The sequence below is a fragment of the Rhinichthys klamathensis genome, unplaced genomic scaffold, assembly GCF_029890125.1.
Source record: "Rhinichthys klamathensis goyatoka isolate OS25496 unplaced genomic scaffold, OSU_Roscu_1.1 h1tg000221l_1, whole genome shotgun sequence".
NCBI lineage: Eukaryota > Metazoa > Chordata > Actinopteri > Cypriniformes > Leuciscidae > Rhinichthys > Rhinichthys klamathensis.
Window position 1 is genome coordinate 1,266,360 of NW_026606745.1, and position 27,695 is coordinate 1,294,054.

General features: G+C 38.9%; 1 protein-coding gene across 2 annotated transcripts in view; it reads right to left on the reverse strand.

Moving 5' to 3' along the window:
* Positions 1-23,820, reverse strand: part of rtn1b (reticulon 1b) — a 39,222-nt gene extending 15,402 nt beyond the window's left edge. Inside the window, exons 1-3 of one of the 2 annotated variants that reach the window (XM_056264446.1) lie at positions 23,583-23,820; positions 3,512-4,243; positions 2,257-3,048 (exon numbers count right to left, since the gene is read on the reverse strand). In XM_056264446.1, the coding sequence (XP_056120421.1) occupies positions 2,257-3,048; positions 3,512-4,243; positions 23,583-23,805 (1,747 nt within the window). In that variant the 5' untranslated portion in view covers positions 23,806-23,820. Of the gene's footprint in view, positions 1-2,256; positions 3,052-3,511; positions 4,244-23,582 lie in introns of both variants that reach the window. The other variant, XM_056264445.1, reaches the window with a different exon arrangement.
* Positions 23,821-27,695: the final 3,875 nt, after the last annotated feature.

Here is a 27,695-nt window from a genome sequence, read left to right on the forward strand (position 1 = left end):
CTCCTCACAATGACAGTAGCCTAAACTATTACACTATAGGCTACATGTTACATAGGCCTATTTTCAGTTCAAAATGGCGAAATTAGACAAAACTATATTAGTTTGCCTAATTATTTTTTGTCATTCGTTTAACATTTATGACCTAAAAAAAACTGTCAAATAAAGTTAAGTTTAGCTACTTACATCTTATCTCGCACTTGACCGTACACTGAAGCGTCGAGTTGCACTGTTCAAATTCGCGCTCAGCGTCTGTGAACATAAAGCCCGCCTACTTTGATTTGATTGGTCATCTCAAATATTCTGACATTGACGAGCAGTGACAGACCAATGAGGCTCAGATGAACACACGAACACACACACACACACGCACACACACTGTCCTGTGTTTCTGACGTGCTCTCTGTCTCTGCTCGGCGCCGCTGCGGAATGAAGAGGAAGAACGCGCTGAATCTGATTATAACAAGAAGTTTGATGATTGGTTTTTCATTAGGCTATTTTTGGTGCCCCCTCAGCACTTGGTGCCCTACGCACAGCGCGTGATGCGCGTGGTGGGAGCGGCGGCGCTGAATAGTGATATACAAAGTCTACGGTTACTTATATCCCTCACTACTGGGATGTGTTCCAATCACTAAAAGAATGAAAATCTGTGGGTTTTACAATCCAGACTGTTGTAGGTCAGCCAGATCTTCTATAATAATTTTTCAGTTTCACACAAGATATTTCCACTGAGTTCTGCCGAACCCTGAGGACACAACAGCAGATGCAGGGATCAGTCAGGTGCGAAATAAAATCTAAAACATTAGTCACCTAACTAAAGACACAGGGGACTGTGTGAGAAATGTGTGTTGTAAAATTGATATAGGCTAAAATTTCATGTGCATGACCTTCTGGAGGTCTGGAGATGATTAGAAATGTTATATCACACTGTGTTGTATTTTTCTGGACTGATGCTGTTGGATGACGAGGGATCTTAGTGAAAAAGCAGAATTGACACATGAAGTAAACAGTTGAGCGGGAAATGTCTCTATGAAACCTGAGTCCATTGTATTACTTTGAGTATTCTCACACATCAGAACTGCTGGGTCACACAAAAACCGTCATTATCCTAAATTTAGTAATAGCAGTATTTAGTATTCTTACCTGGCTAGATCAACACTAATTATATTGACATGCATTTTAATGGAGCTACAGAGAGTTGTGTTATTGAGCTCCAGGCTTCATCTGTCTTATACTACAATTCATTTATATAATGTTAGGAAAATATTAGCTGTAAACTGTCAGCTGGCCTGTGCATGCCCAGGATTGAGGCATTGAAATGTGTTTTTTCCTGCTTTTAAAGCCAAAGGGAGTTTCCTCCTAGAAGGGTCAGGGTGAGGCCAATAAGTGTGAGTCAGTTGTTTTATTTAATTGAAGTGCATCACAGACTTCTGGCCTTAAAGTGACAGTTCACCCAAAACATTTCAATTCAGCCATCATTTACTCACCCTCATTCCAAACCTGTATGATTTTCTTTCTTCAGTGGAATACTATTTTGAGAAATAGTATTTTTTGGTACAAACAGGGCTGTCGCTAGTAGGGTGAAAGGTGGTTACGAATTCAACTATGATTACCAAAATTCTTCAAAATATCTTCTTTTGAGCTCCACAGAAGAGTAAAAGTCATACATGACAGAATTTTATTTTCTTTTTTTGGTGAACTATTTCTTTAATTTGAAAATGATTGGAATTTAAAGAGTAATTTGTGCAGTTTTAAATTAAAAGATGCCATTAAAACACTCAAATTCTTGTCTACATGCATTTTTAAAAGATTTCAGTTGTTCTTACTGTAGTCTTTTTACAATGTCATATAAGCGCTCATTAGCAAAATTTTGCGGACAAAAAGGTTTACATTATCTATTTTCAATAGTGTAGTGATGTACGAAGCAACAACAATAGCAACAGCAACAATAAATGTGACCATACATTTAGTCTGACTGAAATTGTTCCAGTCTGTTTTTGCAAAGTTGAACTAACAGACACATTAATCCGTATTCACATTGTGCACTTGCTCCGAAAGACAGAGGAGATGATGTGCATTTAATCCTTTAAAAATTCAATTACGCATTGTGTCATGTATACTCCGATAGACGGAAGAAGATAGAAGTTCAACTATGCAAAAACCCTCTGTAGCTCAATAGTAACTGCACTTAAATGCAATATAGTGACTGTCAGAACTTGTGTGTTGAAGAGACCATTAGTGATTGGGGAACGTGTTTACCTTTCTCCCTGGATAGACCCTGGAAAACGACGGGCGGTACAGTCGTTCTTCCAGAGCCCCTGCGGCCTTGACTGGAGCGCCTTCTTTCTTTCTGGTGTACCTCCCCAGCAGGATGCTCCACCTTCAGCTCTGGCAGGCTGGGACTGGGGGTTGTGCTGCTGGGTTTAGGCTTCTCTTCCATGGTGGATGTCTTCTCTTTAGGACCGCTGGTTGGGGCTGGAACGGTCGGAGGAGGTGTAGTGGGAGTCATAATGGGTTCTTTAGTCGCATTAGTCAGGGTTGTGGGTTTTTTGACCAGCTGTGGGCTCTCCTTGAAGCCCTTTGTGGAGTTGTGGGTCAATTTTTTGGGACTTTCCTCTCCGCAGGACTCCAGAGCCAGTTCACTGTCCAGCTCTGCTTCACGCTCCTCCCTCAAGATGCTGTACTGCATAGTAGGGTTTGGGGCAAACACAGGAGTAGAAGACGGGACAGGCGCTGTAGCTGTGGTCGATGGAGAGGTGCTGGGACTCTTACTGAAGCTCATGTAGCCAGAGCTGGGAGCTTGTGGACTAGGCTCTTCAGACACCATCTCAATCTCAGAGTCGCCAGATTCTGCGCTGCCACCATTGACATCCTGGGAGGAAAGAGGCAAGGTGGGTTTTGGAGGAGAAGTCTTCAATTCATTTGGAGAACTGTCTTGCATGGAAGCAGGTTGAGAGGGTGAGGTGGGTGACGTTTGAGTCTTGTCTTGGAAGGAGCTCATGATTTTAGTTTCACCAGCCAGGATATTCGGTTCTGATGGAGAGTCAGAGTCTTCTATAAAGAAAGAGAGGGAGAGAGAAAGGAGAGGGAGTGTTTTTAAAAAGGTAAGGTGTCTTGTAGCCATCTTCTCTGCCAAGGCACCCAACAGTGTTAGCAAATGTGTGATATATTGTTAAAAATGTGTAATGTACATGTACTAAAGCCTTGGTGAGCATAAGAAACTTCTTTTAAAAAACATAAAACCAATCTCCAATCTTTTGAACAGTAGAGTACTCTGAAAACATTATCAATGGTTCTCACCAGTTTCCTTTGAATTGTATGTTGTAAAGATGCTCATTTGTCAATCACTTTAGATAAAAGCGAAGCTAAATTAATAAATTGAATAAAATGTATGAAAGTTCCCAGATTGACAAGTACACCTACAAAGGACCATAAGGTCAGCTAGCAGAGGGAATTAACAATGGTGTAGTGGATACATTGCAGTGAAGTGCTTGTGTGGGATGATGATGCTTACCTGTAGGGGGTGTAGATGACTCAGGGCTTTCATCCTCTGGCTCTGAGAGGGTGACGGTGGGCACTCCCTCCAGCCCAAGACTCAGGATACTCTCCTTCTCTGACACTGTAAATGTGGGGCTGTGCTGGACTGTGGTGGGCGATACAGATGTAGGTGGCATTTCTGTCAGAGTGATCTTTACTGGACTGGCACTGCTGCCGGTACCTGGAGACCTATAGGGCTGATAATCTGACAGTTCTTCATCAGATGGTTCCTCTACATATGGGAAGGTCTGAGAGTCCAGAACTTCTGCAGAGCCAATGTCCTCCACATCCACTTCTACCGGTGATGGGCTCTTCTCCAGTTTAGTGTACTGGGTGGGCTCTGAGAGGCCGCTCATCCTCCAGTCCTCCAGGGGGCGCTGTGAGCTACAGGAGTCCTCTTTCTGGCTGATGTCCATGTAGTTGTAAGAAGAGTCAAAAGCTTTCTCAGAGTCATGTATCTTGTGAGAGCTGTTAGTCGGGTCTGCACTGGATTTTATCTCGATGCCGGAGTCCGAGGTCAACGTGAGGGAATGGGATCCAGAAATGAAGTCATCAGTGCGGGATGTATGTTTGTCACCAGATCTGCCCATGCTGCCAGAAAAGTAGGAGGGGTCTTCATGTGAGCCATAGCTTTGATTGGACAAGAGGAAGGTGTACAGGTCATCCCCGTCATCAGTGGAATTCTTCTGGAAGTTTGAATCTGATTTATCTGCATGAGAAAAGAGGAGCATGAGCAATAGTTTTAAATAACGTACTTTAACATAGAGTGAACCATGTTTAAACAATGATTATTCTATAAAATTAGTGTCATTATTCAGTCAAATCTAGTAAAAGAAATTCTGGGGAACGTACAATTTTGCGAAAGAATGCAAAAGGATTACAACGTATTTTCGTATTTTTTTCCTACCATCTCATATTTTTGTTATCTAGCCTAATGCATCAATTTTTTGTTTTTATTTATAATTTCCTCATATTTACTGCATATTAATTGTCTCAAAAACAATAGATTATTTTCATATTTTATGAATTTATTAAAAAAAATGAATTATGAAAAAAAAAAATTTATTTATAATTTATTGTACTGTTTACATCATTTGATTATTATATTGTTAAATAAATGCAGAATCCCATGAGAACTGCAACAGAGTGGCGGTTTGACCGCTATTGCATATTGTGCCTCACAAAGCTCTTACATCAAGTGACCTTGGGGTGAATTAGACAGTGTGCATGTGTTGTTTGTGAAATTCAGATGTTAGAAAGAGGATGTGTGTCTGTGTTTCAGGTAGTCGTTTTGTTGTCCTCCAGAAGGCTTTAGTGGGGTGTAGCAGTGACAGCTCTCATCAGCAGTCAGTGACGGCCCCATCACACCCCCCTCCACACCATTTGTCCTTGTCTCTAAGTCCTTCTCATCACATTCCCTGTCTTTCTGTCCTTCTCTCTATTATTGTGACTATTTGTGGCAGATGACAGTTTTCCAGTTCAATGTTTATCTGAAGGTCGACTGCAGTGCTATCACATAAGGGCAGAAGAAACACACACACACACACGCACGCACACACACACACACACACACACACACACGCACGCGCACACACACACACACACACACACACACGTTGGGTTTTCATGTTTTATGGGTACATTCTATAGTCATAATGATTTTTATACTGTAAAATATATTGTATATTCTGAATCTGTCCTCTAACCCTAATTCTACCCATCACAAAAAACTTTCTGCATTTTTACATTTTCATCACTTAATATGAGTTTTCCTCATGAGGACCAAAAATGTCCCCACAAGGACAAGAATTTCAGATATTGCCATCTTTGTGGGGGGGGGGACACACTGTGAGATTTCAACTAGGAATCAGTCTAAAACAAGAAGGAATATACAGTGGTTAAAAAAGAGGATCTCCAATAAGTTACTTCCCTTTAAGATGTGTTGTTTTTTCAATGTTAAAATAGAGCATATTACCCTTCCTGTCACAGCTTAATGTGCAGAGACAAGGGTCAAAAATGATCCAAGCTTGAGGCAAAAACAAAAACTTTTGCTACTGAAAGTGATGAACATGTTCCAGATATTTAAGATGTGTGAGCAGAAATGACTCTGTAATGTTTTATCTGTTATATAACATTTTTATCTTATGTATAATATTATCATTCACAACATTATATTTTAGCCTTTGTAGCTGACTATGGGTTTAGTGACTCAGCAGATATCACAGCGATTGTTGTTGAATGTTGAGCTAATAAGACGTGTCTTTTGTTGAAAAAATCTAATCAAATCATCCCTGAAAACATATCCTACAACTCCAAAACCAGAAACAGTGATTGGATCAAAATCAACACATTGCTGAACTGTATAATCTAACATGATAGGGTAAGAGGAGTTCCAAACCGTTTGGTTTCAATCATTATAGTTCACCTAGTTAAACTTGAGGGTGAGTAAACAATGACAAAACTTTCATCTTTGGGTGAACTATCCCTTTAATGATTACATTTTTAAAAAATATTGTTCAGTTATCTTATTGTCTTTGTGCATGTGTGCAGTATGTGCATCCTGCACTATCCCTGAATCTGATCATGGTATTATAAGTGAATGTATGAATGAACAAATGGAGAGGAGGAGAGAGTTGAGAAGATGGATGGATGAGTATGTATGTGTCAGTAATATTACAATTCTGTCAGGATCACTATCGTCAAATACGATTGATAATTAGCATACAGTTTGGATTGGTCGGTATGGTTCTGTTCTAAGAACTCCCTGCGCATCCATGCAGCCTATGGATTAGGGCTGTAGCGATACACTAATCTCACGATACAATACGATACAAGATATTCAGCTCACGATACGATATATATCATGATATTCAGCCAACGATACAATTCCATATAATTCGATACACTTACATCATTTTCTGAAAGATTTAAAGGGGACAGAGTGATTTTGGTGACATCTCTTGAGTGTTCAATTTACTTGGATTGAATTAATTGAACTGAAAACGAAAAACATCAATTACACAATATATGTCTGACTGGACAGAGTCTACAGCTTGCCAATGCTGGACAAAATGAATCAAAGATGTGTGGAGAAAATTAGTTCCATTTATTGAAACAGTGCAAACTGTAGCTTACAAGCCTTTGAAAAGTAAATAAAATAAAGCAGTAAAATATTTCAGGATCAGGTGTGTTTCCCTCCACACTACACTACAGATGTGTAACTGAGGATAATGCCATGACTTGTGTAAATCCCCACGCTAACGTGACCCCACTCCATCAGAGATCCTGTGCCTCTGTCTCTGTACTGCCCTACATTCACTGGGCAAAATGACTCCATTGGGACTCTATTTTTAACCATATAGCTAAGAAGTGTGAAGATCTATAAAAAAAAAGTGCAGAGAGAGAAGAGAGCCACTAATTCTTCAAAAACAAAAACCATATCAACTTTATCAATCAGTGTGCACTGTGCAATCAACATTAATATTTACCTTTTTTTAGCACACCAGGGTGACTAAGAACATGAAATTGTCTAGCTATGACTTGTTTCACAGGAGTTTAAATAGGGCCTATGTGGAAACACAAAGGCCAAATTCCCTTAATCATCCATCACAATGAGTAAAACCAAAGAATATAGTTCTGATGTGCATCAAAAGATTGTTGAGCATCACAAAATTGAAAAAAAAAAGAGAAAATAATTGAAAATCCCCAGTTTTGACCATCAGGGCAATAATTACGAAGTTCCAATCAACTAAAGAGTTACGAATCTGCCAGGAAGAGGACATGTGTCTATATTGTCTTAATGTATGGTGAGGAGGAAAGTTTGAGTGGCCAAAGACGGTCAGATGAAACGAAAAACAGGGATAAAACAGGGATAAAAAGTACCCCATGCCTACGGTTAAATGGAGGTCCTGGACATCTTGTTCAGATACATGGTATTATGGATTCTAGCAAATACCAACAGATAAAAAAATCAAAATCTGACTGCCTCAGCTAGACATCTTATAATGGGCCATGGTTGGATCTTCCATCAGGACAACGGTCCAAAACAAACATCAAAATCAACATGTCCCAGTCCCCTAAACTGAACCCTATAAAATGAGTGGGGTGAACTGAAGAGAAGAAGCACCAACATGAACTTGTGAATCTGAAGGATCTGGAGAGATTCTGTATGAAGGAATGGTCTCTGATCTCTTGTCAGGGGATCTCATCAGGCATTATAGAAGAAGACTCAGAGCTTTTATCTTGGGAAAAGGAGGTTGGAAAAAGTATTTAAAAACAGGGAGCCAATAATTATGCCCAGCTTGTTTTGGAGAAAAGCATTATTTCATAATGCGATTTACCCCCCACTTTCAAATCTTTTACTTCAATGAAAGGTTAGATTTTTGCTAATTTTTTTAATGAAAGATCAAAGGGACAAACAATGCAGATTTATTTTTTACAGCCATTTTTGATCATATTTACCAGGGGTGCCATTAATTCTGACCACAACTGTATAACAATAGGATCATCTTAGGAACTGTCACAGGAATGTCACAGAAATGTTTCTGTATATGAGGGCCGATCGGTGTTCACACCACACCTCTCACCTCCAACATTTAACAGTGTGGAAGCCATGACTCATCCTCTCAAAAACACGCCAATAGCGAGAACACACAGTGGCCTTAAGTGCTGATCTTTCATTCAGTCTCTGTTACTAAAATGTGTTTCACCTGCAAAAAGACAATGCTTGGATTTTGAAAAACAGCATATAAATGTAGTTTCTCCTACCAAACCCCATTACACTGATAGTTCTCTCTAACCTGTATATATATATATACTGTAACTCAAGCATTCAGATGTTTCTCTGTTCTAAACTAGTCATTTACTAGTGTGGTCTTCTGACGAGAGAGGATATTATCCTTTTAAACACTCCATGAAATCATAATTGGATTTTTGTGGTATTTGTCCATGTCTGTTAGCTTGAACTGCATCTATACGATACACTACCATTCAAAAGTGTAGGACAGTAACATTTGTTTCATGTCTATTTTTTCATGTCTACTGCTTGCAAAAGCTGCATTTATTTGCTCAAAGATACAGTAAAAACAGTATCAGAGAAATAATATTACAATTGAACAGTTTTCTATTCTTTAAATATATTAAAATGTAGGCTAATTTATTCCTGTGATGTCAAAAATGAATTTTCAGCATCATTACTTCCATCTTTAGTGTCACATGATCCTTCAGAAATCATTCTAATATGCTGATTTGCTGCTCAAGATTATTATTATTTTTATAATGATCAATGTTGAAAACAGTTGTGCTGATTAATATTTGTGTGGAAACCATGGTAACATAATAGAGGGTTCTTTGATGAATAGAAAGTTCAAAAGAACATTTGGAACATTATAAATGACTATAATGAAGATAATTTGTCAACCTAGAAAATAATTTTAATGGGGTCTTTACTAAGCCAATAACAAGACATTCACTTAGATAAAAATATATGTTTCTCTCTTGGTCGTTACAAAATTCCTAAATGGTCACATCCTGGCTCAAAGAAGTGTGAGTGAATGAGTGTGTGTGTGTGTTAATTAGGACTATTGTGGTGGTATTGTTGGAACAGGTGCTGGCGCTCGGAGTAAAGCTCATTTTATGACGATGTGTTAGGTAAGAGTCGGGCACTAGCCATGGCCCTAACAATAATGCACGAAAGCTAATCACTCCTGTCCGCAGTTTAAACCTTAAAGGATTAGTTCACTTTAAAAAAAACTTTTGCTGATAATTTACTCACCCCCATGTCATCCAAGATGTCCATGTCTTTCTTTCTTCAGTCGAAAAGAAATTAAGGTTTTTGATGAAAACATTCCATGATTTTTCTCCATATAATGCACTTTGCTGGGCACCAAACGGTTCAAGGTCCAAAAGACAGTTTCAGTGCAAACTGCAAACTGTTCAAATGGCTTTAAACGACACCAGACGATGAATAAGGGTCTTATTCATAAGGGCCAGGACAGCATAAGGGCCAGGACAGCATATTACAGCAACAGCCCCTCTCCCCAGACACGTTATCCCTCTCTCCAGCATCTCCACTTCTGTGCTTCTCAGAGAAAATGGAAAAACTGGTGTCTGCTGGAACCAAACTATCGCACTCTTTTACTGCAAGTCCCCAGATGTCAACCAAAAAACGGCAGGCCCCACAACCACCAAAGCCTGCGGGCCCAGCTCGCCCTCCCCCTCCTCCTGTGAGAGCTCTTTGGCCTCTGCCACAGCGCCAGGGCTCACACCCTCCTCCAGCGGCTCGAGGTGAACCAAAAACAACTGATACCAGCTCTCAGTGATATGTGTCGGGTCCCCGCTATGAAAACAGTAACTTTCTTAAATGTTTACAAAACAAGCGGGAACCCAGTGTGCCTGAATCTTTCTCTATTGCCGTTCAATTACATGATAGAAAATGTAAGGCCTTCAAAAGCCGTACAGCAAACCCATCTAATCTGGTGCCTATTACGCACCAAACTAAGATTGCAGTGGGGACAAAAAGTAAGACTGTTAAGTTAGCACTTTTAAACATCCGCTCACTTAAAAATAAATCACTTCTAGTCAACGATTTAATAACCACATACAACCTGGACTTCTGTTTCTAAATGAAACTTGGTTAGAAGACAGCTGCAGTGGAACAGTCCTCAATGAAACATCCCCTCCTAACTTTACTTTTATGAGTGTCTGCAGAGCGGCTAAGAGAGGCGGGGGCTTAGCTGCTCTTTTTAAAGATGTCTATCAATGTAAGCAAATATCATTTGGGAATTACCCGTCTTTCGAATATCTGGGTATTGTGTTAAAAGGTGCTCCACGTATTTTACTTATCATTATTTACAGGCCTCCAAAATACTCTCCAGCCTTTGCTGAGGGCTTTACAGAACTGCTATCAACAATTTCCTCAGAGTTTGACTGTTTTGCCATTGCTGGAGATTTTAACATTCACATAGATAATGCAGAAAACAATATGGCAAAAGAAATCAAAACTGTTTTAAAAACGTTTGATCTGACTCAGCATGTACATGGTCCCACACACAATCATGGACACACTCTAGATTTACTTATCAGTAAGGGTTTAAACATCTCATCGATTGTTATTAAGGATGTAGCACTGTCTGATCATTTCTGTATTTTCTTTGATATATTGATCTCTCCTGCCATTGAAGCTAGATCTGTGTCTGTCAAGAAGAGATGCATAAATGAGAACACTAGTGTGCTATTTATGAAGGCCATATCTTTAAAACCAAGCATATCTGCTGACTCTGTTGATTTTCTCCTTGATTCTTTTAACTCAAAAGTTAAAAGTGTTATTGATGATATTGCTCCTGTGAAAGTCAGGAAGAATAGTGGTAGACAAAAAGCACCTTGGAGAAACTCAACAGCTGTGCAAAATATGAAAAGACAATGCAGAAGAGCAGAGCGCATGTGGCGGAAGACAAAACTTGTAGTCCATTATAACATCTACAAAGACAGCATCCATGCTTTTAATATTGAACTAGGCAAAGCTAGACAGACCTTCTTCTCGAATATTATAAACAGAAACTTAAACAACATACGCACACTTTTTGCTACTATAGAGAGACTGACAAACCCCCCAAGCCAGATTCCCAGTGAAATGCTCTCCGACAGCAAGTGCAGTGAGTTTGCTTCTTTCTTCTCTGAGAAAATCAATAATATCAGAAAGGTGATCAGCTCATCCTTGAGTTGCGCTGGGGTCAGACAGATCAAACAACAACCTGAGAAAGTAGTTACTTTGTCTGTTTTCGAAGAAATTGAAGGCACAATTTTGGAAGAAACCGTACAGCACCTTAAAACATCAACCTGCGCCCTTGACGCACTTCCCACATCTTTTTTCAAAAGTGTGTTAAACAGCTTAGAAGCAGATCTCCTAGAAGTGGTAAATGCCTCACTTCTCTCTGGTAGTTTTCCAAACTCCCTGAAAACTGCAGTTGTCAAGCCCCTCCTGAAAAAGAGCAATCTGGATAAGACCATCTTGAGCAACTATAGACCGATCTCAAATCTTCCTTTCATAGGCAAGATCATTGAAAAAGTTGTCTTCAATCAGCTGAACAAATTCTTAAGCTCAAATGGATACTTTTTCAATCTGGTTTCCGATCGCATCACAGCACAGAGACAGCGCTCATAAAGATAATAAACGATATTCGCTTAAATACTGATACAGGCAAATTATCAGTGCTGGTACTACTCGACCTCAGTGCTGCATTTGACACTGTTGATCACGACATACTTCTTGACAGGCTGGAAAACTGGGTGGGGCTTTCTGGGATAGTCCTAAAATGGTTCAGGTCATACTTAGAAGGGAGAGGTTATTATGTGAGTATAGGAGACCATAAGTCTGAGTGGACATCCATGACTTGCGGAGTCCCTCAAGGCTCAATTCTTGCACCACTCCTGTTCAACCTGTATATGCTCCCAATAAGCCAAATAATGAGAAAGAACAAAATTGCTTACCACAGCTATGCAGACGACACACAGCTCTACTTAGCCCTATCGCCTAACGACTACAGACCCATTGACTGCCTGTGCCAATGCATTGATGAAGTCAACGGTTGGATGTGCCAAAACTTTCTTCAGTTAAACAAAGACAAAACTGAAGTCATTGCGTTTGGAAACAAAGATGAAGTTCTCAAGGTGGATGCATACCTTGACGCTAGGGGTCTAACAACTAAAAATCAAGTCAGGAATCTTGGTGTGTCTCTAGAGTCAGACCTTAGTTTCAGTAGTCATGTCAAAGCAATAACTAAATCAGCATACTATCATCTGAAAAATATTGCAAGAATTAGATGCTTTGTTTCCAATCAAGACTTAGAGAAACTTGTGCATGCTTTTATCACCAGCAGGGTGGATTATTGTAATGGACTCCTCACTGGCCTTCCTAAAAAGACCATAAGACAGTTGCAGCTCATACAGAACGCTGCTGCCAGGATTCTGAGCAGAACCAGAAAATATGAACATATCACACCAGTCCTCAGGTCTTTACACTGGCTCCCAGTTACATTTAGGATTGATTTTAAAGTATTATTACTGGTATATAAATCATTCAATGGGCTAGGACCTCAATATATTGCAGATATGCTCACTGAATATAAACCTAACAGATCACTCAGATCATTAGGATCATATCAGCTAGAAATACCAAGGGTTCACTCTAAGCCTGGAGAGTCTGCTTTTAGTTATTATGCCAGCCGCAGCTGGAACCAGCTTCCAGAGGAGATCAGATGTGCTCCTACAGTAGTCACTTTCAAATCCAGACTCAAAACACATCTGTTTAGCTATGCATTTACTGAATGAGCACTGTACCACTGTTCGTCCGACTGTTTTTACTGTACTGGTTTTTTCTTTGTTTGTTTTCTAATTTCTAATTTATTTATTTTTATAATCTCTGGAAGAGATTTTGAAGGAGAGCGGGAGAGTCTTCACTCCGATGAGGCGAGTGAAGGAGTAAGTTATACTGCTGTATAAGAAGTCGCTGAGAGCGTCGTTAAGGGTAACGGCAGCAGACAGCGCACATGAAGCGTGCTCTGTGGGGGCCCCGCTGGGCATTACTGGTGTAGCACCACCCCAGCAGAGTACGTCCCTGGGCTAGAGGTCCAGTGGCACCGTAAACCGGCTCAATCTCTTCCATCTCAGATAGGGGTGGACCAGTACTACTTTATTTGATTTTTTATTCTAAACTGTTTTAATTATTCTTATTTGTTTTGATTATTTTAATTTCTTCTATGTAAAGCACTATGAATTGCCATTGTGTATGAAATGTGCTATATAAATAAACTTGCCTTGCCTTGCCTTGCCTTATCAAGCGAAACGATCGCTCATTTAAAAAAGAAATAACAAAGTTTAAGTTTTATAAGCTCAAATGCTCGCCTTGCTCTGTTCTGTGTGACTCTCCTCCTGTTCGAACTCGTTCATCAAAATGAACGAATCTTTTTCCGAGTCAATTCGTTCATTTCGTTCGTTAAATGAACCAAATGACTCGAAAAAAGATTTGTTCATTTTGATGAACGAGTTCGAACAGGAGAGTCACGAACGTGCATCACAGAACAGAGCAAGGCGAGCATTTGACATTATTAAACTTAAACTTTGTTATTTATTTTTGAAATGAGCGATCGTTTCGCTTGATAAGACCCTTATTCATCGTCTGGAATCGTTTAAAGCCCTTTGAACAGTTTGCAGTTTGCACTGAAACTGTCTTTTAGACCTTGAACCGTTTGGTGCCCAGCAAAGTGCATTATATGGAGAAAAATCCTGGAATGTTTTCATCAAAAACCTTAATTTCTTTTCGACTGAAGAAAGAAAGACATGGACATCTTGGATGACATGGGGGTGAGTAAATTATCAGCAAAAGTTTTTTTAAAAGTGAACTAATCCTTTAATAACTTATTGGGGAATTAGCAGGATCCGCAGCGTCAGTTAATGAATAGATCTAAGACATACAACACTTTACAACTTCGGACTTAACAGTCACCATTGCTCAAATAACATTTCACTGCCTAGTGTTGCATATATGGATACTTAGAGCAAAAAGGAAAAAGTAGGCTAGACAGGTCAATAAATGTTAAGAGCAGGGCTACGACATATGGTGGCATATGTATATCTAAGATCGCAACATAATCTTGTTGTAGTAAAGGACTCTTGGGAAAAATCATATAGGCATGTATATCAAGTTGTTTAAAATAGCTAATGCTAATTTACTTTATGCCCCTTTGCACTTAATTGTACTGAATGTGTTTTTCAAATCTTAAAAGTATATTTTTTATAAAACTATACTTGCAGAAAATATACTACTGAAATAAAATATAGAAATATAGAAATAGATATAGAAATATAGTCTATATATATATATTTAAATACATACAAGTTTCAAAAGAAATGACATTATATATTATAGTTTATAAATTCTTGTCAGTACTTTTGTAAATACACTTGTAGTCCTATTGACTATCAAGTTCAGCTAATTGCATTTAATAAACATTTAAACATTGCATTCAATTCGCACAAAAGTATATTCTTATTATGAAGAATATTATTTCAGTAATAAGTAAGTAATGACTCTTTTAAAAGGTATGCTAAAGTGTACTTATTTTTCCTCCAAGCTGCTAAAAGACTCTGCAAAGGGGTAATAATGGAACAACAACAAAAAATATTTTTCACTATTATTTACAACAGGATCTGCATGTTTAATATATTTTACAATGTAATCATTTCCCAGTTGATCTCAAACATTCGATGAAAATGACCCCCCCCCCAATTTTAAACATCAATTATAGCCATTTAACATTACAGTGTATTGAAAGCTATAAAAAAAATTAACATTTATTAGGTTTCAAAAAATATAACAACTTTTCATTGAAGTGAACTTAAAACAATCCTCACATAAACCCATAATAATGTCATATTTACCTGTGCCATTCCTACCTGTAATATACAGAAATTTAATAAAATTATCAAACAGTCTGCACTGCATAAATTCTAAATTAAATTCAGATTAATCCTTATTAAAGCTACAAAAGTTTTTTAGTCAAGAGCAGTGAGTAGTTCGCTCTGTTCCATTTGTTCTATGGTTAACTTTAATGACAGACTAGCCTGGGAAAACCCAGACAACTTCCGGCAAATTTAGATTTGCTCTGAAAGTTAGTCTGGCAAAGAGCTCATTCAAGCCGATTTCCAATCCGTCGAAATCGCGGCACCAATCAGAAACGTTGGGGCGGGCTTTACACGATGACGACAGCGCTGGGATTTTGAAGCAGATTTTGTAGCCTACATTACAAAGATGGATGCCGCCGTCGAACATCACTCGTTCGAATTAGCTATCGCGTCTGTTTTAAGCGATTTGAACGTTTCCTTTTTGTTAAAAACAGAGCAAAGAACTACACACGGAGATATTTCTCCACCGCTCTGCATACGCCATCTCCTTCATCGCTCTGATTGGGTTTAGGTCTATCCGCGACGTCCGTTGGTGACGCCCCTCTGGAAATGATTTGTCTATGACGCTTTGCCAGACCATAACTCAGTTACAACTGAGAATGGTCTGGTTTTAACCAGGCTAATGACAGACAGTATTAGTGGCTGCTGTCACTTTAAGACCTGCCGTTGCTGCACATGCTCACACGCGTCTCATTTTCTCACAACTCTTGAACTGTTAAATGAGTGATCTTGAGATGAGTCCCTGTAGTCATCCAATTTGGCTCTCATATGCTGATGTAATATGTATTATAGACTTGACAGGTGATTTTTATAAAATGTATAGCTTGATCACTATCTCAGTTGTTTAAAAGATTAAGACAATAACAACATGTTGTTCAATTTTCCAATAAAAGATGATAAATTTTAACATGATGTGTTACATTTAATTACCCATTTTAGTTTTTGACTATTTGAATTTTAAAATGACATAAAATATTAAATACCAGGTTAAACATAATTATTTTGTGGTGGGCGGAACTATTGTCCTGACTGGCATTTGGCAAGAAGTGAATTTCTCTTTCCCTAAGCTGTGCAGCTCAGACAGTTTTAACTGAGCTTAGAAAGTAAGCTCAGTACATTGTGAGGACTTCCTTCCTGCAGTCTGAGCTATTTCTGTTTAGAGCCAGGTCTATCTTCACACTGATTAAGCGACACCAACATTTTTTGTTAATAAACAAGAGTGACAAAAAGGGACTGGGAGGTAAAGTGTGACAGGGGTTGTTTCAAATCAACATAATTATTATGCCCCACAATTACATCAGGATGCCACTGACAGGTTTGTGACACGTGATAAGGATTTGGAGCCAACTTCAAGTCACTCCAGGGGCACTTTCACATAATTACTCTACGTGTAAGTGTATCAATGCACTGGATTTACTTCTACATCAGAACAGATACAGATGAGGATAGTTGGTACCTCTCTTGTATCTGAAAATAAACTGCTGATGTCTGCAGGAATAATGGGATTATTAGAGTGAAGTTTTGTACATGTTATGTACATGTCCTACATTTTGTAGGACAAAGCATAGAAATGTTTGTGGACTATCTTAATATTTAAGGAACAATATAGTAAATTACATAACATGTAATGCAAAATAAAGTGATCCAGACCATCAACAGTGATTTGTGTTATGTGGATGCAGATAGATGAACCCAGAAACAGACTGAATGCACTCACACAGGGTTTATTGAGGAACAAAACAGAAAACAAAACCCACGAGGGGGCAAAACTTGACTTGTGGGCAAAAACAAAGACTAACAACACGACTAGGACTTGACAGATAAGAAAACAAATAACTAACAGCTATGACAGGAACAGACACTTCTTGAATAACAGATTCTCAACAGATTACTTACAGCTAGATGCACACAACGTATGTCACTTACATCAAACAATGAACCGACACAGGACAGCAAACACAAGGGGATTATAAAGGGAACACTAATGACAAGGACAGGTGAAACTGACTAGACAATAATGACGAGACGAGGATAACAAGGGGGCGGGGTAATGTAACGAGACAACACAAGCACATGGCCAAACAATTGGCCATGCGCTTGTACACAAAACATTGGTTCTGTCATGATCCTGCCACAAGACTAGGAATAATCAATAACATGATGGCAGAATCATGACAATTTGAAACATCAGCAGCTTCTCAAGTCCACTGAGAAGTAAGCTAAACAATTTTCTGACAGAATTGTAAGAATAACCATTACTTTTCTCTGCATCACTGTGGTCAGTTACCAATATGGCTGGGCTAAACATTTTTTTGCGATGAATCGTTTTTTTTTCCCTTTTGATATATGGTTTTCTGAGCACATACATCCGAAGCACGTGCACAGAAAGCTGGATGGCAGACAATGGGTCCCGTGTGTATTAAACGAAGTTCTCTTTCAAGTCTTATTCTGCTTAAACTGTCAAATACACACATGGTAAGGTCAAAAATCGCATGTGTACACTCACCTAAAGGATTATTAGGAACACCTGTTCAATTTCTCATTAATGCAATTATCTAATCAACCAATCACATGGCAGTTGCTTCAATGGTCCTGGTCAAGACAATCTCCTGAACTCCAAACTGAATGTCAGAATGGGAAAGAAAGGTGAATTTTGCAATTTTGAGCGTGGCATGGTTGTTGGTGCCAGAAGGGCCGGTCTGAGTATTTCACAATCTGCTCAGTTACTGGGATTTTCACGTACAACCATTTCTAGGGTTTACAAAGAATGGTGTGAAAAGGGAAAAACATCCAGTATGCGGCAGTCCTGTGGGCGAAAATGCCTTGTTGATGCTAGAGGTCAGAGGAGAATAGGCCGACTGATTCAAGCTGATAGAAGAGCAACTTTGACTGAAATAACCACTCGTTACAACCGAGGTGTGCACTATGCAGCAAAGCATTTTTGAACCCATAACACGCACAACCTTGAGGCGGATGGGCTACAACCGCAGAAGACCCCACCGGGTACCACTCATCTCCACTACAAATAGGAAAAAGAGTCTACAATTTGCAAGAGCTCACCAAAATTGGACAGTTGAAGACTGGAAAAATGTTGCCTGGTCTGATGAGTCTTGATTTCTGTTGAGGCATTCACATGTCAGAATTTGGCGTAAACAAAATGAGAACATGGATCCATCATGCCTTGTTACCACTGTGCAGGCTGGTGGTGGTGGTGTAATGGTGTGGGGGGTGTTTTCTTGGCACACTTTAGGCCCCTTAGTGCCAATTGGGCATCGTTTAAATGCCACGGCCTGAGCATTGTTTCTGACCATGTCCATCCCTTTAATGGCCACCATGTACCCATCCTCTGATGGCTACTTCCAGCAGGATAATGCACCATGTCACAAAGCTCGAATCATTTCAAATTGGTTTCTTGAACATGACAATGAGTTCACTGTACTAAAATGGCGCCCACAGTCACCAGATCTCAACCCAATAGAGCATCTTTGGGATGTGGTGGAACGGGAGGTTCGTGCCCTGGATGTGCATCCCACAAATGCACCTTTCAGCACCTTGTTGAATCAATGCCACGTAGAATTAAGGCAGTTCTGAAGGCAAAAGGGGGTCAAACACAGTATTAGTTAGTATGGTGTTCCTAATAATACTTTAGGTGAGAGTATATTAGCTCTGTGTATTAAAGTGAAAGCAGCATAATATGTGAATATGTGAATCAAACAAAAGAAAAACAGAAAAAAATGAAAGCTTTAGTAGCTTTAATAAGAATTAATTTCTCACTTGAATGCTACTGTTAAATGCTCTGGCAAGGAGATAAACATGGCGAACTGTGTACAGCTCACTCAGGGCGGGGTCTATGCTAATAGGGCAGAGTCCATCAGCAGTCGTGGTTGGGGCCTAAGCATTTGTGATGTCACAAAAGCAACAATCTGCAAACAGCTTGTTCTGAGACACTGCTTATGATCTATGGGGATATCATATAATACTATATAATACAATTGAATCCATTAATAGACAACGCTCTACATTGCGAGTAAATCACTCGCATACGCGATTAAATCTTCACTCTGGGCGACTAAATAATGTCTATCATTAGCCATTGGCTAATAAATTCTCAGATTTTACTCGCCAGTGTGTGTAAGAGGCTAAGTATAAGTCTCGCATAGATATATTTTCACTCGTTGAACACTCTGACTGACTGATCATTGCTTGAGAGTTTCGCTCTGTCAAGCGATCTGTGCCCAAGCGTAGCCTACATTTGATGTACCGTAAACACTAGACTCGCCGTTGCTTTGCTGAGAGCACTGTTTATTACACACGCAAAGAGAGAGAGAGAGCGAGAGAGCCTTACATACCACACAGAATCGACGCCCTACATGTAAACGATATTCTTTGTTGTATTTTCCTGTCAAAATAACAGAGTTCATTTGGAATTATTCAGCTTTTAAGAACAAGCAGAATATATGCCGGTTTCTACGGTAGTGGGAGGAAACTAATGTGATTGAGCGATCTTATTGGCTGACACACATCCCTGTTTTGATTTCAGCAAATCAGTTCGAGCGAACGCCGACAACGTGATTAATATTCATGAACCCAGCAGCTCATCAATCCTTAGTGGATTGTATGTATATTGTTATTATTAGTAGTAGAATCAGCAGTAGTATTATTATATTTTAATAATAATTACTATTATCTTTTACTATTATCTCTTTTTTTACAGAAACACTGAATGACCAACATTATCGTAAACACAACCACCAGTCTTAAGTTCAGTTAAAATGACAAATATGCATTCATATGGTTACCAAGTTTTAGTTATAATTACTAAAGTTGCTTATCATCATATGCTTGATTGACTGATGTTAAGAGTGTACATTCAGATATTTAAAATGTGTGCCATTTTACAAATTTAAGCTGATCAGTCTGGCGAGTAAACTAAAAAGATTTATCCAATGGCGATTCTATTGCCAAGGTGTGCGACTGTGCGTAGAGGGTTGATAGAATATCAACATATCATATAGAATGCAATCCTTTTAAAATCATGACAGCAAGTGCTAAGTCGCAGGGCTAATGCAGCACATGTGTTACCACAAAAGAAAAATAGATTATTTTAATCTTGTTATAGTTCTTAGCACTTTTTGATGTTTATCCAATATAGCCTACCACAACCAACAACACTTTTTTGTATGTGTGTGAAGTATGTGTGTGAAGTAGAAAGGGAACTTGCATTCCAAATTTCCCTAATGAATCACGACTCACTGAAGTGAGAATAATTGTGGTACCACTGACAGCACAGTGGGGTCTCTCCAGTAAATAACCTATACATGGTATAATTGCTAATTGTATGTCCAAAATCAAACAGTGTTGCCAGTATTCCAGGAAACATCCATGGCAAGGCACTCTCTTCTTTCTGTAGCCAGCCATGGTTCAGTACTGGTGAACTGTTATTAGAGAAAACTGAGCACAGAATCAAACTATCAAGTTTTGTATGTTCTTGGTGAAAGACTTAAGAATAATTGCATTGCAAGGAAGCAAACTTCAGCAAGTTAGTTTTAATCTGACTCTACCCTGAGGTGCAAAAAATACTCAAAACACAGGCAAATGCTAGAGGAAAAACCCGAAAAGTTTTTAGGTATCAACCAAGTTTTTTTTATTTTAATTAGTCTTAGTCAGGATATTAACAGTATAAAAAACCCTCTGACCTAGCTGTTCTCAAAAATAGGATATATTCACATTAAATGCATTCTATCAAAGGTTATGTTTCACGTCTGTCCACTAAATTATTCATGTAAAAAAATGCACAGTTAAACTCTAACCTAAAACGGTCTTATCAAAAGTCAAAGGTGTAATGGAGTGATCTCACCCAAACAATCAGGTTCATTTCATGTTAAAATCAACATTTTAACAGGTTAACAATGGGCTCGAAATGTGATCTAATGACTGGTTTTCAAAAGGGCAAGTATCACGAGTCAGTATTGTGGTTCAATAAGCACTGGGTTAGGCTGTCATTCAGCTAATGAGAGATTCAGTCTGATGAGAAGGATTTTACCACAAGACTCTGATTTTCATCCACTTGCCAATGTCAATCTGGTGATTCAGACACATGTTGTGTGACTCACTCATGATGCATCTATAAATAAACTCACAACGTTTAAGATACTAATTTAAGTTCATTTATCAGGGATTTAGTCTATAAGTGTTTACATGCACAGGTTAGGAGAATTTCCAACGGTGGCCACAAGAAACCTCACTGAAGACTGAATCAAAGTGACAAATGTTTAAAATGTCCTTTTGTTTGGTTAAACAAATTAGGAGTTATTAGACTGCAATTAAAGCACTTTTATTGTTCCTGCATCATTTGACGATTTGATTAATTTTTTTCTTTTCCACCTAATACCATTTCCCCTTAGCTGACTGTATTATAACTCATAATTAGGTTATTTGTGTTGTGTGTTACCCAATAATAACCTCTCCATCTATCTGTGATACCCACAAGAAAGACTATTACATAATCATCTCACTCTCACTCAACAGCATTAAGATCAAACAGAGAAAGAAAGCTAAAATTGAAAAAGAAAACATCTTTAGTTTCATAACAAAGACTGGTTTAAGAAAATGGGAGCAAAGGTTCTCTAATTGGACTCATCAGCACTCATTGTTTTCACCTGTGTCTCATCTTCTTGTTTGCTCACCCTATAAGCCTGGTTCTTTCTGTCATTCCCTGCGAAGTCTTGTTTAGTGTCACACTGCAATTCCAAGCATTCTCCTGGTTTTCTTTATCTTGGTTTTCGAGCTTCTGTCCGGTTTTCTTGGTTTCCTCTGTTTTTGCCTGTACCCCTATGACCCTGTTATTGTTTGGACTGATTACCCGGTGTGTATGACCTTTGCCTGTTTTTAAACTACGATTGTGGATTATCCTTTCAATAAAACTGCATTTGGATCCTCAACCTTCGTGTCTCGGAGCAGAACGTGATAAAAGGAAACATCCTACCTCATATAGTATTACCCTTACTTATGTCTTATATTTTCATCTGGTTGTAGAGACAATTTATAGACTGTGGCTTTATTGAAATGGAGCTACAATCTATTTTATCTCGATAAAATAAAAACAATCTGAATTGCTCTGTCTTCACTTTATTTCTCTACTACCTAGCATAATGTCATATAACACAGAGTTTCGAGTTTCACAGATCAAAGCCTGTGAGATGTTCAAATTATGTCAAGTATTGATCTCTATGCAGTAAAGGGCCTGTAAAGGTTACAAAGTGTCTGATCTGAAAAGCAGCTGGGACACAATGGAATAATAACAACAGACAAAAATAGTTGAAGGGGGAAAAGAGTGAGTTATACAGCACCTCACAAACACAGTAAATAGGTCTCATTCATGACTTACCAGTAATTTTAAAAACGATTATAGGTATAGATTTATGGAGAATCAGAGGCCTCGGTTTTGTGATATTGGATGAATATATGCCTAGTATATTTTGTTCTTGTGAATAAATGTTTGATGTCATGGGGACAAAATGTCATTCCCCTTGAGGAAAACAGCTTATAAGTCATACTAAATGATGATTTTGCAGAATGTTTTTTTTTTGCAAGGGTTAGGTTTAGGGGTAAGATTAGGGTTAGGGGATAGAATATAAAATCATGTCTATGATGAGTCCTCATAAAACATGTTTCTGATGATGTGTGCTACCTTCTCAGGAAGTGCCACCTGTGCAAAAAGTTTTTTTTTTTTCAAGTGAAAATATGGGTGGTATGCTTCGTGAGGCACAAAATAAGCTGTCAGATGTAATACGACAACACGAAATGTGTAAAAAATTATAGGTAGCACATCTTCACAGAGAAATAATACCAGCATTATGTTCATTAAGTGTGATTATGTGTGTGTTAGGCTTTACTAAGCTCCAAACCTACCACTATGAAAATATAGTATACTTTGTTATAGATAGCATATTGTCAGAACACTGTTCTTTTAGAATCATAAACACTTGTGAATTACTCAACTAAAGCAGTCACTAAATTAACTGACTCATTTACTGACCCGCAAATGATTATGATCATGTTTGTCCCACTCGAAATAAACAAGAGATTTAAAGCTCGTGAGATTTAAATCAATTACTGACTGGTTGTTCATTGGACAAGATATGCCTACACATTAGCCTATTTTATTATAGTCCGTGATATTTCGTTTATTAGGTATTTTATATAATAGCCTACATGGTTAAAAAATAACTAATTGTTTGATTGTCTGTGTTTAACACCTTTAAAAAATAAATAAATGTAGCTATTTAGCCTATTTGTTATATCTGATCTGCTTAAATTTGAAATGAAGGTCTCATACTGTTAAAGGCTGTAAATGCCAAGTAAATGGGATTCTCAGATATGTCTTCCTCAAAAGTGCTAAAACAATCGAGAACACTTAAATTCCTTAATGCCCAACCTCATTTTAGCAAAACATACTTCCACCCCATACAAAGCGATAAGCCAATGTATCTGCTACCTGATAACAAGGCCCCGGTCGACAGAGAAGTTAAGCACTAAGCTTGTTCAAAGCATTGCATAAAAGACGGTGTAGATCAAAATCCCATTACCTGTGGAAGAAGTCTCCATGACAACAGGGAGCGGTTGCCGGTCGCTTTCGGGATGGCTGGAAAACTGTTTCTCTTCACTTGACTCGTCCTCCCAGTCTCTCATCTGCCTCCCCTCTCCCAAGTCATCACGCCGGGCGGTAGTGGTACTCTCAAAGCGATCAATCTCCTCAAAATCATCCCCGTACCAGCTTCCCTCCGAACCCGCCTCCGGCTTCACAGACATTTTGAGCGCTCGTCTATGTGCGATGCTTTTCAGAGAGACGCGGTCACAGACGAAGAACGGCGTTCAACTCTTCGGATCAGACGCTGGGTAACTATCAGAAGTGGTTTGGGAGGGCCGAGGACTCCAACAGGGGCTCAAGCTGCTGAAAATGGCTTGTTTAGTTCAGTGTTTCGGCGCTGACGTCACCGTGCCTCGAGCTCATAGTGTGGCACGCGCAGTATTAAACACACAGAGCTGAAAATGGTCATAAAATAAAGCTTTCGACAACTGGTAATACATTAAGATGAGGAATTGTTTACGCGAATAAACTCGCTCTGTAGATTAAATTTCAAATTAATTTCATTAAAAATATTGGGAACAACGACTGTAAAGTGGATCTGAGCGTTGTTCTAAAAGTTACATTTGACTGTTATTGCGTAGTCGTAGGTCTTGATCATTATTTAAGGAAATGGTGTCATCTAGTGGTTTCAGATATATTCTGCAGTAGACCTTTTTTTTGGTAGTTCAGTAGTAGAACACCCTGAGTCTGACCCTACCCTAAGCATTTAAATTCTGACCTGTAATAAAATGCATAATGTACGATATTATTTACATATCCTATAGGCCTACATTGTTTTTTATGTTAGCCTAGGATTGCAATGCTTGAGCATGATATTGCAGTCTGGTCACAAAAGAATGGAAAACCAGGATAGAAGAAACAACAGCAACAATTGGCTCTTCAGTCAGTCTGGCATGCAGTGATCTTCCTCTCATCTCTTCTGAGGAACTGAAAGTTTTTGAGAAGCAAATTAGGCCTACATGCCTTTTTTCCACTTGCGTCCAATACCGACGTCAGCTGACGTTGATATTTTGTTGTTTTTAGGTTGTGTTGTAAAGTTACCAAAATCCAACGACTCTTTGACATCATAATGGTGACCTCCACACTACGTCAAATTCTAACATTATTATTTCAAAATAGTAAAATTAAATATATTGTGATGTATCGTTATTGTGAAATAAAATGTCTCCTATTGTGAATTATGAAAAACACTGTCATGAACACTTGTTCAGCAGAGAGGACATGAATACTATAAAAACCACAATGTTGGATCTACTGTGGAGTTTTTGTATGAAGCTGGTTGAGTAGATTTTTGCAAGCCTGTGTCTCTGTCATTAAGTCGATAATTGTTATTGTTTTATTAAACACATTAATATTAATTTGTAGAGAGCACCTCAGTTGTGGGTAATGAGAGTGAAAGAGAGTGCTGTTCTCTCTCTTTCTTTCTTTCTCTCTTTCTTTCTCTCTTTCTTTCTTTCTTTCTTTTTCTCTTTCTTTCTTTCTTTCTTTCTTTCTTTCTTTCTTTCTTTCTTTCTTTCTTTCTTTCTTTCTTTCTTTCTTTCTTTCTTTCTTTCTTTCTTTCTCTCTTTCTCTTTTCACCCCCAGATGCACCAAGGATCCAGCTGATTACTGCAGATTTGGAGGATTGCTCTTTATATGCTGCTGTCACTTCTGGTGCAGAATCATGGACCTTTTGTTGTATGTTTTGATTTTACTTATTATTACACTTATAGCTAGGTTTCAGAATGAAAAGACAATGTAATGTTTGTCCACATATTATCAGAGCTATGGAGCCCACAAGGGTCAGTCGAATATTGAGGAAAACTGATTTGGAAAATACAAGCTAATATACAAAGAAAGCTAAAAGTAAACATGACCTCATCATGACAGTAACCCTAAGATGCAATTTTTGCCCATTTCCGCCACATAAGAAAAAAACAATCATGCATAAAAAGTCAAAATTATGACATACCAAATCGAAATTATGAGATTAAAAAGTCGAAATTATTACATAACTAAATCGAAATTATTATTTGCAAATTCATTGATCTGACGCGACTCGACATAGGATGAATGGTGAACACATCGAGGAGTATTTGAAATGGTTTTATGACGAAATTCTTGCCTTATTAAGAATGGAATGGAACGGCATGGAGTAGCTCTGAACAAACACACTCTTGAAAGGATATTAAGCAAGCTTTGGTGCAGAAAGAACAAAACAGATGTGGCTGAATGAGTTGGCAGCTTTCATTGAACATATTCTGATGTGTTATTATGGATTTATTTGAGAACTTTTGAAATCATAAAGTAAGGATACGTCCAGGCCAGGGTTGCGTTTCCCAAAAGCATCATAGCCTAAGCCTATAAAGTTTGTAAAAACGATCGTACGACTGATCTTTATATTGCGGTCTGTTTCCCAAAAGCATCGTAACTTAAAGGGGTGGTATAATGCCCTTTTCAAAACACGTAGAATAACTTTTTGATGTCCCTAGAGTGTGTATGTGAAGTTTTAGCTCAAAATACCCCACAGATATTTTTATATATGTTAAAATTGTCACTTTTTGAGGGTGAGTAAAACGCACCGTTTTTGTGTGTGTCACTTTCGATGCAAATGAGCTGCTGAGGGCGGAGCTTCAACAGCTTGTGTCCATTTACCTCACACAGACATGCACTGAAAATTTCAAAAACTTTTAGCCTTTTATGTTCAAACCAGAGTCAGACAATGATGGAGAGACTCAAGAAGAATAACATGTAGAATGCAACAGGACATTTCTGAATGGTTACTGTGCGTTCACACCGCCGGCGGCGAGAGCGTCAAAGTGGCCGGAAGTCATTCATTTTCAATGAGAGCCGGCGGCGAGCTCCGGCGAGGGCGGCGCGACGCGTCTTGGACGGTGAGAGCGGCGAGGAGCGGCGAGAAGAAGTTGAAATCAGCTCAACTTTAGGGAAATGAGCTATGACGCGGTTCGGCGGCAACCGGCGGCAACCATAGACAGTAAAAGAAATGGACAGAGCGACCCCATTGATTTCAACGGAGAAGACTTGAAGCCCGATTATTGCACTTCCTGTCTGATGTCTGAGCGACTGCGCAGGCTCAAACTGAGCGTGACGACAGTCTGGCAGTTGAAAATCTTCTAGTAGCTGTGCCAAGATAAATCTGAATCACCTAATTCCTCAAAAACGTTGTTGAAATATTTTGTCCCATTGCTTTTATAGACTCTCTATTTATGGGCTTCTACCTTGACTTTGTGCCTCCATGTCCCCCCGATTGCCTCATAGACAGTTAAAGATTGCCAGCGAGCTTCTCCTCCTGTCTATACGGTAATGTCTCTATTGTGCGATAGAAAGTCCCGTGGTTATGACGCAATCTTTAGCCTATTTTTAAAAAAACGGCTTCTACGGGGCCGTAACGTAAGATACAAAGTAATGGAACATTTTATACATTGTCGTGTTTCTTTAGAAATAAATAATGGACAAATTAAGTCTTTGGACGCCTCAGATGTAAAGTTATTCGCTGTCAAAGTGACGCCAAAATGAATGGGAGTCAATGGGATGCTAACAGCAGGTGATGGTCTGCTACAATGGCGGCTCCCGCGAGGCTTCAACTTCCGGCTGATGGATTACCCCCTTGGCGGCAACCAATCGGAATGTAGATGTGCTCCGTTTGAGAGGATTCCAGAGAACGCAGTCTAGTAACTTTGGTTCCGACCACATTAGTTCCCAAGCAAAATAGAGGAGAGGTTGATCATTTGAATTTCATAAGAAGGCGCGCAACACTATTTATAGGCAAGATTTTCGTGCTAGAACGCTTGTTTTTCAGCGGGAATGCAAATTAGAATAGCATTTAACCATGAACATGTAACCGAATGAATGAGATGAGTGGTGTTGATTGACGGTTGTGAGCACCAATCAGCAGGGAGTATCCACTATTTAAGAGCTGGTTGGTTATGGCCTGGGATGCGTCACGTCCGGCTCCTCCCCGTTCTCTGTTGTTGACAGTGGACACAGCCTGTCTTTTCTCCTCCCTGGTTCCCTCGGCTTGTTTTAAGTGGATGTTAAGACCGCTAACCTC